The sequence below is a fragment of the Numida meleagris genome, chromosome 3 (genome assembly GCF_002078875.1).
Source record: "Numida meleagris isolate 19003 breed g44 Domestic line chromosome 3, NumMel1.0, whole genome shotgun sequence".
In the NCBI taxonomy this organism is placed as follows: Eukaryota; Metazoa; Chordata; class Aves; order Galliformes; family Numididae; genus Numida; species Numida meleagris.
The window spans coordinates 68,213,754-68,232,589 of NC_034411.1; the positions used below are offsets into that span (position 1 = coordinate 68,213,754).

The window sequence follows — 18,836 nt, forward strand, 5'->3', positions numbered from 1 at the left end:
GAATCCAGAACTAATAGCTATTAGTTGTGACCATATATAAAGGCACAAATATTCTGATGGTTAGTACTAGGGCAGCTGGACTGTTTATGTGGCTTTTTGTTAACCATCTTCATTTCTAAACCATCTCTTTGTTTGCAGAGGACTTCTCTGTCTGAAAAATGTTCTTGCCCTCAAAAAAGTGGAGATCTCAAGCTGGTTGTGGTCTTTCTGCTTGGAAGTTCTCAGGAAGCAGCAGAGGCTGTTTTAAGGCTTGCTCCAACTTCACCTCAGTCAACGACATGAGGATTATCTTCTTGTGAGCCCTCTTCCCCTTTCCTAGTCTTTTCCATTCAGCAACATTTCTAATATCACAAGAGTAATGTGCTTTTTCTTTGTGACTTAAAAGTGGTTTCTGGGCATGCACTTGCACGCACATTCAAAAGAGCTGAATGCAGAAAGAGGTGCAGTAAATGAAGAAATAATTCTGTTTCTCGGACAAGCCTCTGGAAATTTGTTAAGCTTCAGCTAAAATTGTTCTGTTGGCCACCCAATAAGTTTTATTAGTATCAGACTCCAGACTATTCTCTTTAAATTTGTCAGAAAGCCAGTGACTTCATTCAGGCACAACAAAGTGTGCCTGAATAGTTTTTATGTCTGTTATTAACAGTAGTAGTACGAAATGGAGAAAGTAAAACTCTCCACAGAACAGAATAACTTTTTTTCAAAATTGAGTTTATTCCATTTGGAAGCTATAAGCCAGCACTTCTAGAATTCTCTGCAGAAGAGAGTTGTTATTACCATCCCAGTGCTGCGTACTTTGTGGGCTGTGCTAGAGCTACACTTCCTGGAAGATTTTAGGTGCTGTCCCCAAGTTCCTGATGGAATGCTGTGGATCTAAAAATCTAGGCAGTCAAGAAAAGATTGGGAGAACCACTAGAAACTGGACAAGTTATGTCAGCAATATGCTTTGCATCTGGGTTTTAGTAGGAAATGTGTTGGAATCAAAAGCACCTTGACAGAATGTTTTGGTTGCGGTGAATTTCCAGTTTTAAAAGGAATATTTTCTTGTGTTTTAGGAGGAGACCTCAGGTTCTTTATACGCTGTATGGATATTTCAGTGTGTTCCCACTGAATTCATCACTTAGACAAAAGATGAGCGAACAGACAAAAAGGAAGGAGGAATTAAAGGTGCAGAGAGGTGATGTGGCTTGCACCTGGTCACGCTGAGGTCGTAGAGAAGTTAAGAATTGGAGTTTCTTCGAATTCTGATCAAAATCTGTCTTTCACATCTCAAGCACAGTTCATTGAGTATGAGAGACTGAAGCATCAAAAGCTTCACAGGAAAAAAGATGTTTTTTCTCATAGCTTCTCATATTTTTGCTTTTGGAAACAAGCATGTCAGCCACAGCTATAGTACACAAAGTATGTAGACTAATGTGTTTGTTGTTGTCAGTTAGTTTAATAGAAACTGTAATGATGCTCCAGAATACTTTTTTTTTCCATATGGAAATCATCCTGATAGGGTTCATTTGCTATCTAATCCGTGCTGCCTTTAATACTGTAACTGCTGAAGATATAACTGGAGACTTTAGTAGGTCTACCAGAGCTTTCAGGAGACAGTAGTAAGCCTTTGTGAAGGTTTACCAATGTAAATTTGTCATCCAGGATACTACAGTGATAACAATTTTGTCCATGCTTTAATTACACTAATAAACAAAAGAAGACTAGAACACCTGGTGTTTACGCGGTATGATTATTAGGAGTTCTCTGGCATGATTGTGCTCTAGGCCAAGTAGTGCTCTACCAGAAAACTTCAGTTTTCATGGGTTGACAGTAGAGGTCATATTCTCAGTAAGCAATGTAGATCATAGAATTTTAGAGTAGTTTGGTTTGGAAGGGACCTTAAAGACCATCCAGTTCCAACCCCCTTGCTGTGAGTAGAGTTGCTGCCTGCTAGATCAGGCTGCCCAGGGCCCCATCCAGCCTGGCCCTGAATGCCTCCAGGCATGGAACATCCACAACTTCTCTGGGTGGGCAGTCTGTTGTAATGCCTCACCACCCTCACAGTGAAGAATTTCTTTATCTAATCTAAATCTACCTTCTTTTAGTTTAAAATCCGGTACCCCTGCTCCTACCAGTTACATTCCCCGAGTCCCTGTTGTGGTGAGGGAGATAACTTTAGCTGATGAGGCTTAAGCTGGCTCTTGCCCTGAGGTAAAGAGAATGCATCTTGGTCCATTTAAAGATATAGATGTAGCTCATTAAATTAGCTTCATGTTCTGTGGCCTTATTGGGGGCTGAGTAAAATTTTTCCTGTTTTCCTTGGTTCTCTTTTGCAGTCTTTTTTTTCCTCCCTTTTTGCATACATGTGTGTCCTGATTTTTCACAGGAGATAAACATCTTACAGGGCTAGAAAGAAGAGAAGCTGCAAAAGACCTACAAGGATAACAAGAAGAAAAGTGGTAGCCTTAACAGTAACGTAAGATGAAGTAAACCAGTAATAAACGCTATACTGTATTTACTCCCTTCTATAAGGATTCAGCGGCACTTGTTAATTGTAGTTGCTCCCTTCTTGAATGGCTCATCTTAATCAGAGATGTTGAAATCTTCACATTCCATGAGTAAATTGTATTTTTGTTTTGGAGAATATTTGCAAGGTAAAATTTGTTGTTATATCAGAGCTGAAGTCTTATGTAGTGGCTTGGCACATGGACAGAGATGCTGTACTCACTGAAGATATGTCTCTTGTGACGCTTGCCCTTTTTCCTTGTTGGGTATTGTCACCCCACTTACCATAGCAAAATACGATGAGTATGTACACCATTGAAGCTTCAATAAGTCCAGTATCTTAATGCAGTTCTTCACTGGTAATTTGCCCTCTCTGTGAAGAGGTGAATAGACTGCAAAGGGCTGCCTCTGAGAATCATCCATGATCAGATTGAGAGCTTGTGGGTTAAAATTAGGGACCAGACCAAAAAAGGACTTCTGGTAGTTGAGGTCTGCGACAGGCTGCCTGATTGAGAGCAGCCTGTTGATGAGGCCTTCTTGCTCCAGATACAAGAGGCACTGCATTTGCAGGCTCTCATTCTGAGGGGGGATTTCAGCCACCCAGATGTCTGCTGGGAAAGCAACACAGTGAGCTGCAAGCAATTCAAGAAACTCCTAGTCCAGGTGTTAGACAGACCAAGCAGAGTTGAAGCTTTGCTGTACCTGGTGCTCACTAATGCTGAAGAGATCATTGAAGAGGTTAAGATTGGAGGCAGTCTAGGCTGTAGTGACTGTGCCCTGGTTGAGTTCATGATCTCGAGGAATATGGATCTGGCATAGAGCAGAATCAGAACCCTGAATTTCAAGGGAGCAAAATTCCATCTGGTTAAGGAATTATTGGATGGGATCCCCTGGGAAACTGTCCTTAGGGACATAGAAACTGAACAGAGCTGGCAACTCTTCAAGGACACCTTTCTGAGAGCACAAGAACTCTTTGTCCCCCAAGTACAAGAAATCAAGCAGAGGAGGCAGGAGACTGACATGGCTGAGCAAGGACCTCTGGTCAAACCAAGGGAGAGTAAGGAAATGCATAGGGGTGGAAGCAGGGACATGTGGCCTGGGAAGAATACAGAGATGCTGTCCAGACGCGCAGAGATGGGATCAGGAAAGCTGAAGTGCAGATGGAACTGATCTTGGTGAGGGATGTGAAAAATAAGGTGTACTCCCCCGATAAACAAGAAGGGATAACTTGCTTCAGCAGACATGGAGGAGGCTGAGGTATTCAGCAAGTACTTTACCTTGGTCTTCACTGGCTGTCAGGGTTTCCACTCCTCTTGTGTCCCTGAACCTCTAGGCAGGGATCGGGGGAGAAAAATCACTCCCAGTGAAAGAGTAGAGCAAGTTAGAAATTGCCTCACAAAGCTGAATGTGTGCATGTCTACGGGGCCTGATGACATGCATCCCAGAGCCCTGAAAGAACTGGGTGATGTGATTGTGAAGCCACTCTCCATCGTATTTGAAAAGTCATGACTGTCAGGTGAAGTCCCCAGTGACTGGAAAAAGGGAATCATCATTCACATTTTTAAGAAAGGAAGTCTCAGGGAACTACAGGCCAGTGGGCCTCATGTCTGTGCCTGCGAAGATCATGGAGCAGATTCTCCTGGAAGCTATGTTAAGGCATACGTGAGATGAGGAGGTGATCTGAGACAGCCACTGTGGCTTCAGCAAGGGCAGATCATGCATAACCAATCTGGTGACCTATGAGTGCTGGCATTGGTGGACAACAAAGGAAGAGCAAATTATGTTGTCTGCCTGGACTTGTGCAAAGCCTTTGATATGATCTTGCACCACATACTTGTCTCTAAATTGAAGAGAGGTGGAGCTGAAGGCTGGACTATTTGGTGGGTAAATAATTGGTTGGATGGTTGCAGTCAGAGGGTTATGGTTAATGGCTCTACGTCCAGGAGGAGACTCATGATGAGTGCTTTCCCCCAGGGTTCCGTGTTGGGACTGGTGCTCTTCAACATCTTTATCAACAACCTAGATCGAGTGCACCCTCAGAAAGTTTTCTGATGACACCAAGCTGAGTGATGTAATTGATACAATAGAAGGAGGAGATGTTATTCAGATGGACCTGGACTGGTTTGAAACCCGCATAAACCTAATGAGGCTCAACAAGGCAGAGTGCAAGGTATTGCACTGGGATCGGGGTAACTCCAGATAAGTACACAGACTGGGAGAACTCATTGAGAAAAGCCCTATGGAGAAGGACTTGGGGTTCCCAGTGGACGAAAAATTGGACATAAACCAGCAGTGTGCACTTACAGCCCAGAAAGCCAACCATATCATGGGCTGCATCAGAAGAGGGGTGGCCAGCAGGGCAATGGAGGTGGTTGTCCCCCCTCTGCTCTGCCACATCCCTTTCCAGGCTTGGAGTCCCCAGCACAAGAAAGATGTGGAGCTTTTGGAGCAGGTGTAGGAGGGGACCACAAAGAGGGCTGGAGCACCTCTCTTAGGAAGAAAGGTTGAAGGAGTTGGGCTTGTTTAGCTTGGAGAGAGAAAGTTCCAGGGAAACCTTATTGTGGACTTCCAGTATTTGAGTGGAGCTTGTAAACAGGAGGGAAATCAACTTTTTACATGGTCTGATAGTGATAGGACAGGGATGAATAGCTTTAAACTAAAAGAATGGAGGTTTAGTTGAGATGTTAGTTGGAAATTTTTTACTCAGGGGGAGATGAGGCACTGGCACAGGCTGCCCAGAGTAGTTGTGAGTGCCCCATCCCGGGAGGTGTTCAAGGCCAGGTTGGATGGGGCCCTGGGCAGCCTGATCTAGAGGCTGGCAACCCTGCCCATAGCAGGGAGATTAGAAAGGACCTTAAAGATAATCCAGTTCCAACCCATGCCGTTCTGTGAATTAAAACAAAGAAGCCACATGTCTACCAGATACACAGGTAGATCCCATTCTGCTACTCCTGATGTTAGGAATCAGTACCCTCCAATGGAAGGTTGGTTGCAGAGCCAGCTCTTCAAAAGCACAAACTAGTGCAACAAAATAAGCTGTAACTCGTTTCAGAACTGTGGTCTTACATTGTTTTGTCCACATGGCTTAATGATATTTAGCAAATTCTTGTTTACGAATATTACATGCTTTTGTTAAAAATTTCATGGATGCTCTGTTCTGCTTTAAAGTCAAAAAATATTTCCAGGACTCTAAAGAAGTCAAATTTTGTCTAAAAAGATAATGTGGTAATGTATCAGTTGTTGAAGCTAACTCTTCAGGTATTTTGGTATGGAAAAAATAAAATGAACTTTTGAGGAAAATTGATCTGCAATCTTACCGTTGAACAGGTAACTATTTTGTGACTTTATTTAATAAGTTCCTGTTCAGTTTAAATAGCCCTTCAGGTATTCCATTGCTCCTTTATCTACTCTTTCCTAATTTTTTCAAAAGTAAATTCTTTGTGTTGTGCTGGAGATCTCTAAATGCTTTAATCTACTAACTGCTTAAAAGAACTTACAGTATGTGTACAGAAAAAGAAATTTTATGTGTGCAAACTATATTGCCTACTCATTAAATAATTTATTTTTCAATGAGTAAGGGCCTGGAAGAAGCTAATGTAAGTATTTTAGCAAGAGTTTGTATTTCTCTGATAAACAGCACTCCCCTTCTGTTTGTGATCACAGGATGAAAGCTCTCTAAGCTTGTATATGTACATTTTTACTGCTACATCGTGTAGTGTGCTCTTAAGATTGAGATCTCATTCCCCAGGAAGCATTTCTGTCTAAGATTAATTGCCCTTTTAAAATCAGTGTTTGATGTATTCCTTTGGCTATATCCTGACTCACTTTAACCCTCTTTGACCTGACCCCACTGACTATTACCGCCATGGCTGAAGCAGAAATACTTCAGCTTGATGTATGCAGCACAGATTTGAGCCTGTGGTTTTTCACATCAGTGGATTCAATTAGCTGGGTTTTTACTGATCAGCTTAGCAGAGATTGGAGAATTTGTCAGACATGGACCGAAACTGTCTGTTCTTATGGGTTAATTGAATAGCTCATCCACAATTTCATGTTTACTTTGCTTGTGAAGTTTACTTTGTTAACTTTCATAATAATATTATTGTAAGTAGCATTTTAAAAAAGGCAAAAATGGTTCATCTTTCTCCTGTTAAATGGAGGAAGGTGCAAAACGTAAAGTAGCAACCATTAGATCTTTGATCTGTATATATATCCAATTACTTTTCAGGCAAATGTATCTGAATAATAATTATGTCTGAAAGTCCACTTCTGAGTTTGATTTATTAAAACTGAGCAGATAAACTGAAAAATATCATCATGACTACATGAAAACAAGTAAAGTTGCTGAATTTTTCTGTATTGACTTGTTGCAGCAACAGCAATCCTTTGCTTTGTCTTGCTAAGAGTGGTTCATCATTTGAGTAGCTGAAAAGTTAATTACAAAAGATGGACAATCACTACAATAGAATAATATTTGCAGGCATTATGTGAATTATAGTAACTTGAAAATAAAGTAAAGTAGAGGTTGAAAGTTCAAGAATGCCATTAAAAACCTTTAAAAGTGCATAAATGTGCATATGCGTAGAATGTGTAGAGAATTTGATAGTTGTTTGGGAGAACCATGCTGTTGAAAACAATGACATTTTAAAAGTCCCCGCGAACAGTTAGCAACAAGAAATCTTGTATCAAATTGATCTGATTTATACTAATCTTTATCAAATGTTTCAATTTTTTAAGAACCATCTTGGTTACATTTAGCCTACTGTCAGTATACACAACCAATTCTTAATTTCTGAAGGTCACCTGTAGAAAGTTTAGAGGGAAGGAAAACCTCGACCTTAATTAAATGCATGGTAAAAGTAAGGGTTAACTTATAAGTCAATATCCTGCAATTTGAAAAGCTACACAACTCCTAACACAACCTTGCCTATTCCTTCTATGTATAAATATCTTGTATGCTTGCTTGTTACATGGACAGTAGCTCAGGATGGACGGAACTTAGCTTTTTGTTCATATATGCATAGCCAAATTTAAGTGCTTTGCAAAAAAAAAAAAAGAGTTTCAGTTATGAATATGAATATGCTATAAAGTGATGCAGATGCATTACTAGTTCAGGGCTTAGGCTGAAGCATGGATACTAGGAAGGGAATTGCTCTTAGGAAGAAGGAATATAAGGATATTTGCTGGTGATTTGTTTATGATTTTTTTTTCCACGTTCCTGGGGCTTAGATGTTTGAGAAGTATCTTGGTCTCGGTGTTCTAAAACCTTTTAAATGCTAACATTTTCGTGGTAGAAGAAAAGCACTTTTGGTTTGTCGTAAATTAGCTTGGGATTACCTGCATCAGCTTTATTAAGAGCTTCTGTTAAATACACAAGAAGAAAAAATTTAAAAAAAGGCTTTTCATGCAACTTGGATTTACTGGTGTTTGAAGCTAAATGTATTCTCTAAGAATTTTTTCAGTGAGATGGAAAAATGTTTTCTAGTTTGTTTACCTACTGCCTAGCTGGTGCAAGATTTGAAGCGCATCCCAAATTCTCATAAGCTGCCCTCAAGTTTATTAAACTTTTGTAAGAGGTGATTGACCATATTGTTGTGTTTAAGAAATGTAGCTATCTAACTTGAGGATTGACAGGAAACTGAGAGGAAAAATTGCATGACGAAAATAATGAGTGGGAATAATGCCAAATACTTTATCACAGTATATAATGATGCTTCATGTAGATGATAATGTTGTATATTCACGTCCTTTCCTTTTGTAGATAGAGAAGGCTAGAACTACCGGAATATCATCCAGGGAATCTAATCATACTAAGAATGGTGGCAAGGTAACGGTTTCCTCTCCTTTAATGTAATAAATATTTCAGCCACAAGAAGATCCTGTAGAGATAAACCTAGTGGCCTGGATCAAAAGTGCCTAGAAAAATACAACACTATTTAAAGCATAGCTCCAAATCAGTGGATGTGGTCTTCATAGTATCACAGTGTAGAAATAACTGAGAATTTTGTACAGTTTTGCTTTTATAGTCATGTACTTCGGAAGAACAGGCTTCATGGAGGTTGCCACAGGTCCAGTTCTGTCATAGCCTTTTGGACGAAGAAGCAGCAGTTCTTAGGAGGGGCTCTGGTAGGATGACATCAAAGCACTAAGGGTGAAATTGAGCCAGATGATGTGAATAGCAATATAATGCAGGGTGGAGAGAGATTGATATTTTGAACTGTTCATCTTGGAGCATAATAATAATTTTTAAAAAAATTAGAGATTATCTGTGTGGGGTTGTTTGACAAATCGATTAAAATTTAATGTTTATGTATTTTAAACATCTTTTTGAAGTTTTGGATATTATTTACCTTTGGTTGTCTTTGAGGTCAGGAGTGTGCCATGGTTAAAAGTAGTGTGTGATATTTGTGTAGATATCAAAAATATCCAGAGCCTTGAACATATTTGGGAAAGCTGTGACCTTCAATTTGAGCAATTGAGCTTATATTACTGCCAGTGATTAAAATGAGAGATGTATTGCTGCCTGTTAAAAAGTTCTACCTGGTGGCTGAGTTATACTTACACTGGGCAATCGGATTACATCTGAACTGAAGTTCTTCCCCAAATTGCTCTTGTATTTGGAACGATGTTTGTTCCAGATGCAGAGTAATTTTGAGGGAAAAAAGCCTGGTTCTGACTAGCGTATTCAACATATACTTCCATGTGTGAATTCTTCACCTGAAACAGCATCGGTCGCTTTCCCCAGTGCTGGCAGGATTTGCAGGAAGGAATGACAAGTCATTGCTGTGCCATCATGTCACACATCAGCCTCTAAAGCTTTGAGGTCAGACAGAACCTTTTGTTGTGGCTAGGCTATTTTAGAGTCAGCTTCTCGGATTTTTTATTTTCTCATTCTTGCTCAGAGTATAGTGAACAGCATATCTTGCCAGTTGCAATCCAGTATATCATCTGTGTTTCTCTTTAAACTGCTAATTACTCCAAATTAGGGGAGAGGAAGGGAATAGTAATTTTGTTAGCTTATGTGTGATTAAAGGAAGGTGGAAAATATGTTAAGATTGCTGTGGGAATGAGTAACTTCTGGCAATGCTGATACTACTGTGAATAGTAAGGCTGGTCCTTTTTGCAATGAAGTTGAATTCACAGAGAAGTAAGGAAAGCCATTGGCCTTTAGTTGAAATAGACTATTGTGAAGCTTCTGAAAACTTGTACTAAGATTTTGTTCCTATTTAAACAGTTTTTAAAGTAAAAAAATCCTGCTTGATACCCGATGTGTAATTCCTTTAGACTTCAAAGTAATAGTTGCGTAAGTATTTTGTATCAGTAAAGAGACTTTTAATGTTCTCTCTCTCAAGTACGTGTGCTGAGCTCATTAGAAAGAGCTTGTGATCGGTTGGTCTTGAGGTGAGACAAGCTCAACATTTTTTTGTCTTCACTTATCGTAAAACTGCAGAGGTATTGAGTACCTGTTAGTACTCAACTGAGTAGGTATGATTTGTTTAAAATGTTTTTGTATTTGAGATGTTTATATTGAGGTCACTGCTACTGTGAATCTAAACTTCTCACTGCATTTCTGTACTTCAGTTGCTATTGCACATGCACTTGTCAGAAATGGATTACAGAAATGTTCCGGAATCACTTGAGTTTATAAATGGATAAAACTGAAATGATGTTTTACCATATATTTCTTTTTAAAGATACTTAAAAAATCAAAGCATGAATATTAGATGTATAAATGGGTTGAATTCATTCCATAGCTAAGTTTGGTGACAAAGCGAGGAAATATTCCGCCATAAATGAAAAAAAAGATGTGATGTCTGACTAAATAGTACAAAAGTAGTGTTAAAATGTTAATAAATGTTAATAAATAAACCCTTAGGTGGTTGTTTTTTGGAAGTTTGCAGATATTCTATGAGCGGGTGCAGCTTTGTATCAAATGCAATAAAAGTAATTGCTTTGTTGTAAATAGTGTCTACTCATTGTCAATTTAAACTTCAGACACTGGGATTATTTTCTGTTTTGAACAGGTTGTTCTTGAAGAGCTAAATGCTGTTCATCATTTTCAGTGCTAGCAGTTGAAAGATGACTGTGTCAAATTGAACTATTGCTGACAACATTGCAGTTTGGGGGTTTTCTTTTTCTTTTTTTTTTAAAGACTTCTTACCTACTTACAAGTACAGAAAGTGAAGTACATTCATTGAGTGCTTGTTTATTTATATTCTTCTACTGGTGCACAAGTCATTGGACCACAAGACTTGTCTGGGGCTGTCTCTTCTCAGTAAAGTAACCAACCTGGACTACCTACAAATGGGAGGGTAACTCCAACCACTATCCAGTTCGTTCTTACCACCTGTGGTTACAGGTTAAAACACAGAAGCTTTTGAATTCATTTGCTTGCTATTCGGTGTAGTCTTCTGAAAAAGACTTGCATGTAATTCTTTGCTCTTAACCAAAAACCATTAGTTTTCAGGGAAGTTTCAACCTTTTCTTGCCAGAGACTTGTTTTAAAAGAACAGTCGACAATATCTGTCAGTGATGAATTTAGTAGTTGCAGCTACACGTGAAGCACACCACTGAAGGTTACCTATCTGTAAATAATTTCCTATGAGATCCTAAGGAGGCAGATTAAAGTCTGCCCCATAAAGATGTCAGCATGTTTCTTCAGATTCTGAGATGTCAGAGGCACCATCTGTGAGCGCACATGGTCAAGGAGTGTTTTGGCTGCTTTGAGGTACCTGCGCCTGAAGGGTTGTTCCACTGCCTGGTGATTTGAAGAGCAGAAGGGATGAAACGGAAAGCAGCTACAAAATAGTCACAAAAGAGGGAAATCTCTGCTCCCTGTTACACTGTGTGGTATAACCTGTTGTCAGGAATACCATTAGTGATATCTAATCCAGAACCTGTGATGTGTTCTAAGGATAAGCAAGCAGGTTTTTATGGCCCATTTCACAACTGAAAATGCTGGGAACTACCGCTGTTACATTGCTCATGAGGTTGATAGTGCATGATATTTTTTCCTTGTTTATTCTTAGTCCCTACAATTTTTAGTACCGCTGTCTAATTTATTCCTGCGACCATATATCATGCAAGGAGCACATTATTTGATTTCCTAGTTTGGAGTACAGGGTACTGTTTTCCCTTTGGGGGGTTTTAAAGGCAGTTTAGTAAGTGGTGAGTCCCTGAATAAGAAAGGGTTCTGCATTGTCCATTTTAATGGCTGTAGGCCAGTTCTGGGACTTACTATGCAGAGGACTTGCATACAGAGGATTCTAACTGAAGTACACTAGGGAAATTCTTGCTAAATCTAAAATGTCTTGCAATGTCTGTCAGTGAAAGTATTTAAGCCAGCTACATTGCCCATTACATTGACTTGTTCTTGCTGAGAGGCAACAAGTCTGAATGGAGTCATTTCAAGCCATGAGGGGTTTTAAGTGGTGAATCACAGTGATGTAGGTTGGCTAGAAAGCTGATTTTGGGTAGGTGAAAGGGAGTTTCTAGCTGTAGCATCTTTGACCTTTGTGGTGCTAATATGGGTGGAAAGTGGCTGAAATACACAGCTTTGCCAGGAATAGCTCCTCCTGACCATTCTGCTTGTAGACACTTGAATCCATCTGAAAAGCAATTGGTTTTCTTCATCTTTTTAAATTCTTCTCTAAATAGAGATCATCCAGTAGTATTGGATTACACCAGGAGTGTGTGTAACTACTTGAATTGATGCTGAGTAACTTAATTCTCTTGTGTTCTGATTTTGAGTGTTTTAGCTCGCAGGCAATAATTTATGTGGCTAAAGGAAACAGAAAAACTTATCACTTGTTACTGTGACACTGCGCATCTTCCTGACTTCCCTGAGGATTACGTATTTTCTCCTCTTCTTTGTTTGTTCTCTCTCTCTTTCTCTCTCATTAATTATTGGACATTGAGGGTTTTAGTGGAAGTTTAGGATTAGCAAGAGCAAATAGTGTAGTTGGGCATTCTCCTCAGAGGGATAGTGGAGTGGACTCAAGCTGCCTGAGGATGAGGAGTGCTTTGAGGCACTCTCTCGGGCTCTTTTGAGATGCAGCAACTGCTGCCATCTCATTTCCTTCCATCAGATGCCTATCCGCAAGAGAGTCCTATACCAATGCTTTCTTTGGGTGCATCAAGGTGGATTTCTGATCAGGAGCACTGAGGTAGACACTTCTTTCCTTTCAATCTGAGCTGACTATTTCTCTCTGCACTTTTTGTATAGTTTTGGGAAACTTCTAACTAGACGTGGTATGCTCTCATACCATACTTCACGTTACAGCCCTTGAGTCAGAATCTAAATTAAGTGATCTGAAATATCCCAAAAATATGTTGGTACACAACAGATAGTCGTAGTTGTGTGCCTTCTACAGATGGAACCTTGTGAAGTTTTACCAACAAACTTTATAATCTCTGCTTATTTGCCACTAGCAACTTTCAGGGGCTTACAGTGGCTTTCGAATTTGTGAATTTTCATAGGGAAACCAAAGGAAAATTGCTTAATCCTTTGATAGCCATTCTGATAGCAGGAGGCTTAATTTGTCTTGAGGCTTTTTTGTGAATGCTAAAACAGTAGTTATCACTTGTACATCAGTTCAATAATGCTATAAATGCTCTGATGTAAAGTAAATAGTTACTGTGTACACACATTGTAAAATTTTCTATGAAATGTTTATTGCTGTGTTTTCGTTTTTCTGTATTTTCACTTCTTCTTCCTTTATTTGCAACAAAGTAAAAGAAACCATCTGTATGTCATATGATACCTAGCATGTAACCCAGCTTCATCTTGACTTAAAAAGAGAAGTCAATGGGGTGACTAGAAAATTTTAACATTGCTTTTGAGAAAATTCTGGGGTTTTTACAACATTACTCTTTATTGTAAAATGGGTGCTGACAGTTATGATCTTTCCAGGTCTGAACCTCATGCAGCACAGATGAGCAAAGTTATTAGCTCTCATTCTTATAGACCTAGTCCAATGACGTGGCATTAATCTTCTACATAATTAAGGAATTGAAATCTTATGTCGCTCATTTCAATATACATTATGTTTAGCAACTTGTAGTCTTTTACAGAGGCATTCCAACAATCTCTTTATACTTTGTGCAACAAAATATGGAGTGGGGAAGCAGAGAACAATACTTGATGTGTCAAGATGCAAACCAAATGATCTACTGTTCCTAAAAGTTCACAAACAATAATGGAAAGAAAAACGTGATGCAGATCTGTTACAGATATAAGTCAGGTAGATTAAGCTTTCAGTAGAAGCTAGCAAATCATCCAGAACTCAGATCAGAATGGTAGTGTGGGTGCTAATTAGACAGGCAGCTGTTGGGAAAATGAGTATTTTTCAGCAAAGTTGTTAATGTATTTGCTCTTTTCAGCTTTTGTTAAATAAAGGAGCCATCTATGAGAGAGATTCTATATGCGATTCGAAATGGGGAAATTACTTGAAACGTGAAAGTTGAAGAAAGTTTGGGTAAATGCAACTTAAGTGAGAGTTTATGGTCTATAGTAACAAAAGGAAGGGAAAATACTGAAGTAAAAACAAGGGATTTTGTGGAAGAAGACTACAGTAAATACAGATTTAGTAGATAAGATCTCTTTAGTCAAGCCTCCAGGGGAGCAAAACTTAAGGAGAAGTGATGCTTTGTCAGAGATAATACTAAGGCACAAACAACACTGGTGCAGAGATGTAGATTCTAATTACAATATAAATTCTTCATTGACCCCTGAGACTTTCTCAGTGTGCTGAGAAACAGAACAGAAGATTTGTATGAGAAAGGGACAAAGTTGGGTAGGGAAAGGGAAATGGGGACACCCAGATGAAGTGCATTTCATTTTTAAGCAAAAGGCTTCAAGTTAGTGCATGCATCCAAAAATATTGTTATACAGAAAAGAAGTCAAGGAAGGAGTTTATAAGCTTTTCCTACAGTCATAAGGTGATGCTCAAATTCTGAAATTGTAAATGCATTTTAGTGCAGGATTTTGCTAAAAACAGCTGCGTATAAGGAGCTAGCACAATCTGGACCTAGGCTAATGTTCATAAACATTGACTTGTGTAATAGCCAATGTGCGTTTGTCACAAGCAGAGTGGTTTCAAATTAATCTTTTGTTTTCTCTTACTCTTTTCTTTAATGTGTAAAATTTCTGGCATTAGATTACAGTGCATCCTTGAAAGCTGTAAGGAAGCCAATGGCTTTTTTTGGTGAAACTTTAGAGGTACGAAATTGACCAGATAATGTCCGGGTGGAGAGTGATTGCAAATGATTCGCTGATGAAAAGGAAGAAAGAATTGAAGACTGTCCTGACCAGACTCTTAATGTTTCTATCATTCAGCCCATTAATAAGAGCATTCTTACTAAATTTACAGATGAAAGAGATGTACGAATAAGGACAGGGTTAGAATTGGGAAGAAGTGGAGAAATAATGGTTTTTTAAGGTTTTTTATATGCATGATAATACATTTGAATTATTCTGTGAGTTTTTATGTATGATGTGTGATCAAATTTTGCAGTAACACGTCTATCATATTGTGACATAACAAGAAATTCTCTGATCTGTGTTTACATTTTAACTCTTGTTGAAACTTTTTCCTGAGCTTTCAAGGTTTTTTCCCCTGCATGCAGCAACAAAGTTGCTGTAAAATAAATCTCTAAACTAGTACTGTATTTTCCGCCATCTCTGCATGCAAATGAGGTCACTCTGACAATTAACTAATGTTATGGTATGTAAATATCTATCAATGTTACAGCCAATTTATGGCATACCACAGGTTGACTTTAGTTTGAAAGTGTTAAATGTTTCTTTTACTTTATATTGAAAATATGGAGTGTTCTCAGCTTCTCAGCATAAAAACTTGATTACTGGGAATTTTTTCTTTAGGAGTTTAAACACTTGATGAGTAGTGTTTCAACCCCATAAATACCTGTTCTGGTTGGAAGTACCAGAAATCTATTCTGCCTGATGTGCTGTTTTCTGACCTGTCTGCAGTAAAGCCAGAAAACAGCAATTGTTTATACTTAATCAAGTATGATAACGTGTACTATGCCATCTATGGAATCAAGCTTTCTATTTTCATCAAGAATTTGTATAGAATATGATACCATATGTAGTTAATATGTAACTAATACGTGGTGCTTTATTTTAGATAAACACAATTGTCAGCTTCTGCAGTAGGAATTATTTCTAGTGTAAAGTTAACAGTGTATTCAAGGTTGATTGTTCCTAAAATAATGTTGCCTGTGCTGGAATAGATACCAGGTTAAAATACAAACTCTTTCAGGCAGCTTTCATTTGGGCTGCTGAACGCAAATAAGATTTTATCTGTCTTACGAAGTAGGAGTTATGCTGTAACTGGGGGAGCTGAATGAAAGAGCCAGTAATGGTACCTTTGACATCCTAGGTTCCACTGTCTCTCAGCAGCTTGGGCAGCACAGTGGTTTGATCTCTTCTGTAGATGGCAGGGGGATACAATCCCAGTTAGAAAAGGCAGTGATATTTCTGCGCTTTGCATTTGGATTTCACTGTGGTAGGTCCATGTGAGAAAGCCAGAGTATAGTATAAAAACAGCAGAAGGTCACTGCTTACTTTTTTTTTTTTCCCCTAACCATTATTTGGAGCATATTTTAAATGCACTTCTCGTATCATGACTCTGAAATAAATTTTCATTTTCAGTTTTTTTTTTAGTTCATTTTGTGACAGTTATGTCAGTTGCTTTAGCTGGTTCCCACCATTTGAATCAAAGGATCAAAGTACTTGCATCCTCCGGGACAAGTATAAATAAAAAGAATTGAAATATTCTTAGAATATATTCTTGTCGTACTGGGAATCATTTACAAACATAGCTTTTCCAAGAGATGAAACTAAGTGAGGAAAAAGCTGGTGCCAACTCAGCCTTCTGAGTAACTCTCAGTAATATTGCTAGATTCTCAAGTAAATTATTCTTAGCAAAACAAAATTAATTCAGGAACATTACGTATGTTATGTTTATGACATATTGCACATAGTCTTACTTTTTCAGCAGAAAGCATATTAATTATTAAAAACACGTCATCGGTTAAGTTTTAGGAAGCCTAATAACTTAAGCATAATCACCCAAGTATTCATATAGCTTATTTCTGGGACAGATAGATATGCCTTAACTGTGTTGACACCAAGCTGTAATTGCTGTGGGGGGGAAAAAAAACTTGCAACTAGTGAAGAAGAATGGCACTTGGATTAAGTTTCGTTTTAAACTGATTTTTAATTGGAATTGTTTTACCTTAGTTTCGTTCTTAGGTGATACTAGTCTTAGCTTTCTCCATATCAGTATTTCCTGCTTTTCATTCTGTTGAAGACTGAACTCTGTAACACCAATTAAATCTACTGTAAATTAAGTATAAGTAAATGTTTAATCTTCCTGTGAACTTTGAATGATGTACTCAGTGGTTTCTCTTTTTCTTTGAATTAGACGGAGAGAAGACGACTCAAGTGATGATTCATGGAATTGAGCCAATGCTGGAAACACCACTACAGTGGCTAAGTGAACATATGAGCTATCCAGATAATTTTCTTCACATTAGTATCATTCCCCGACCTACTGATTGAAACTTGGCGATGTTGGTATGAGGATCATTCTCAAGGTGGAATTCTAAGGGCATGTTAACTACTTGCTTGTGTCAGTCTTGAGACAGGCAGCCTGACCAGAAAAAAACAAAAAATGAAACAAAACAAGAAGTCCTCACTGCTGCAAGCCAAACAGGAAGAGAGATCCTATCATCAGATAAGGGCAATTGGGCTGATCTTATTTTGCATCACTGCTGCTTTTCTTCACCGCTGTAATTAAACTTCAGTTGCGATATGAAAGAATTTACAGGACCTCTGCAAGTCTGCTGTTTTCTTGTAAAATGTAATGAAGCTGAAACTGTCAGCCGAAGAGCAAGTGGAAATGTGCCACTCGGTTGTATTTCTGATTAACAAATAAGCAGGGCTATTTCCTAAAGCGGTAATGTTTCAACTCTAAGAGTGGAAACATTGGTTTAATTTTCTAGAAAACTTAGGCACCGACAGATTTAGTTACCAATAGCTTTTTGTAAAAGATCGAATTACTGTAAACCCATCTTTCCTTAATGAGAATGTCATGTTTACAGTATGTGTATTGGTATGCAAATGATCTTTTAACTGTGATAACAAACAGTGAGAGATTTTAAAAGCAAACCCATCAGCGTGTTTTGTCATTTGAAAACATGCACAACTTAATAATTTACAAATACTTTTGATTTGTCTGCTGTCACTGAGTACTCCGGTATGTTTATTATTCCAACCAGTTTTCATAGACTAGCGGTGTTGTAGGATAATTTGTCTCAAGATTTCTCATGACATTTCTTTGTGTTCATTTAATTTTTTTTTCTCTGAGAATATTTTCTTTAATTAGTACAAAAAGTTGGGGGAAAAAAAAGTAAACAAATGTTGCAAACTATTGTATCCTGCTGTTTATTCCCATAGACAAGAAAACAGTTAAATTGTAGGATGATCAACAGATACATTGCTTTCTAATAATTTTGATTTTTGGAAAGCTGAGGCTTCTATAAGCTAATACTTCCTTGCTTTTGAGTTTAGTTTTCTACTGTGATCCTTGGGCAATCAGTCTGAAATTTGAAAGATTATAATCTCATTGCACAGAACTTTCCTTATTTTAGCAAATCTCTTCTTAGGTTATCGGGGTGCTTTGTTTCTAAATGTTTCTTACCGTTACAGCTGCTGCTGCAAGGAATCTGCCACTTTTTGTGTTACACTGAATTCATCAAAGTGTGTGCCATATTGTTTTGTCTGCAGTTTCTGGTTCTGTGTGGCACAACGCTATGTTTATAGTAGACATATTATCAAGTACGTCAAATATTAGCAAATATATATTTAAAAAAAAAAAAGCATGACATTTTTCTATCAAAAAGAGTGTAGCTGTTGAAGTTACTACTCAAAGTTATGGCTTGCAAACGTCCTGATAACTCCCACTGCTATTCCCATTCTGCTTGTTTCTGTTCTTCTTGGTAGAATACTTACCTTTAGCTGAAAAAGAACAAAATAGAAATCAATCAAACAAACAAAAAACTCTTTTAGAAGCAGGGGGGATGGGATGAGGATAGAATTGAGACAAGAAAGGCCCAAAGGGCAGAAAAATGTGAATAGAACAGACTAGATAGTGTTTTAAATGTAAATAAAGAAATGGTATAAAGGAAATGGAAGGAAAAAGGTAACAGGGAAATAAACATACGCTGTATTCTGCGGGATGTGGCAAGCCTCTAAAACGCGACAAAACATGCTGGTCTGTGTTCATGCAGAACTGAAATATAATATTCTTACAGTGGGATGA

At 38.3% G+C, this 18,836-nt stretch overlaps 1 protein-coding gene across 4 annotated transcripts in view; it reads left to right on the plus strand.

The window, feature by feature from the left end:
• The window catches only part of ATG5 (autophagy related 5), a 76,351-nt gene extending 57,891 nt beyond the window's left edge, over positions 1-18,460 (plus strand). For 2 of the 4 annotated variants that reach the window (XM_021389579.1, XM_021389580.1), the window contains exon 8: positions 16,938-18,441. In XM_021389579.1, coding sequence (XP_021245254.1) covers positions 16,938-17,074 — 137 coding nt within the window. In that variant the 3' untranslated portion in view covers positions 17,075-18,441. Of the gene's footprint in view, positions 1-8,248; positions 8,315-16,937 lie in introns of all 4 variants that reach the window. The other 2 variants (XR_002436347.1, XM_021389581.1) reach the window with 2 other exon arrangements.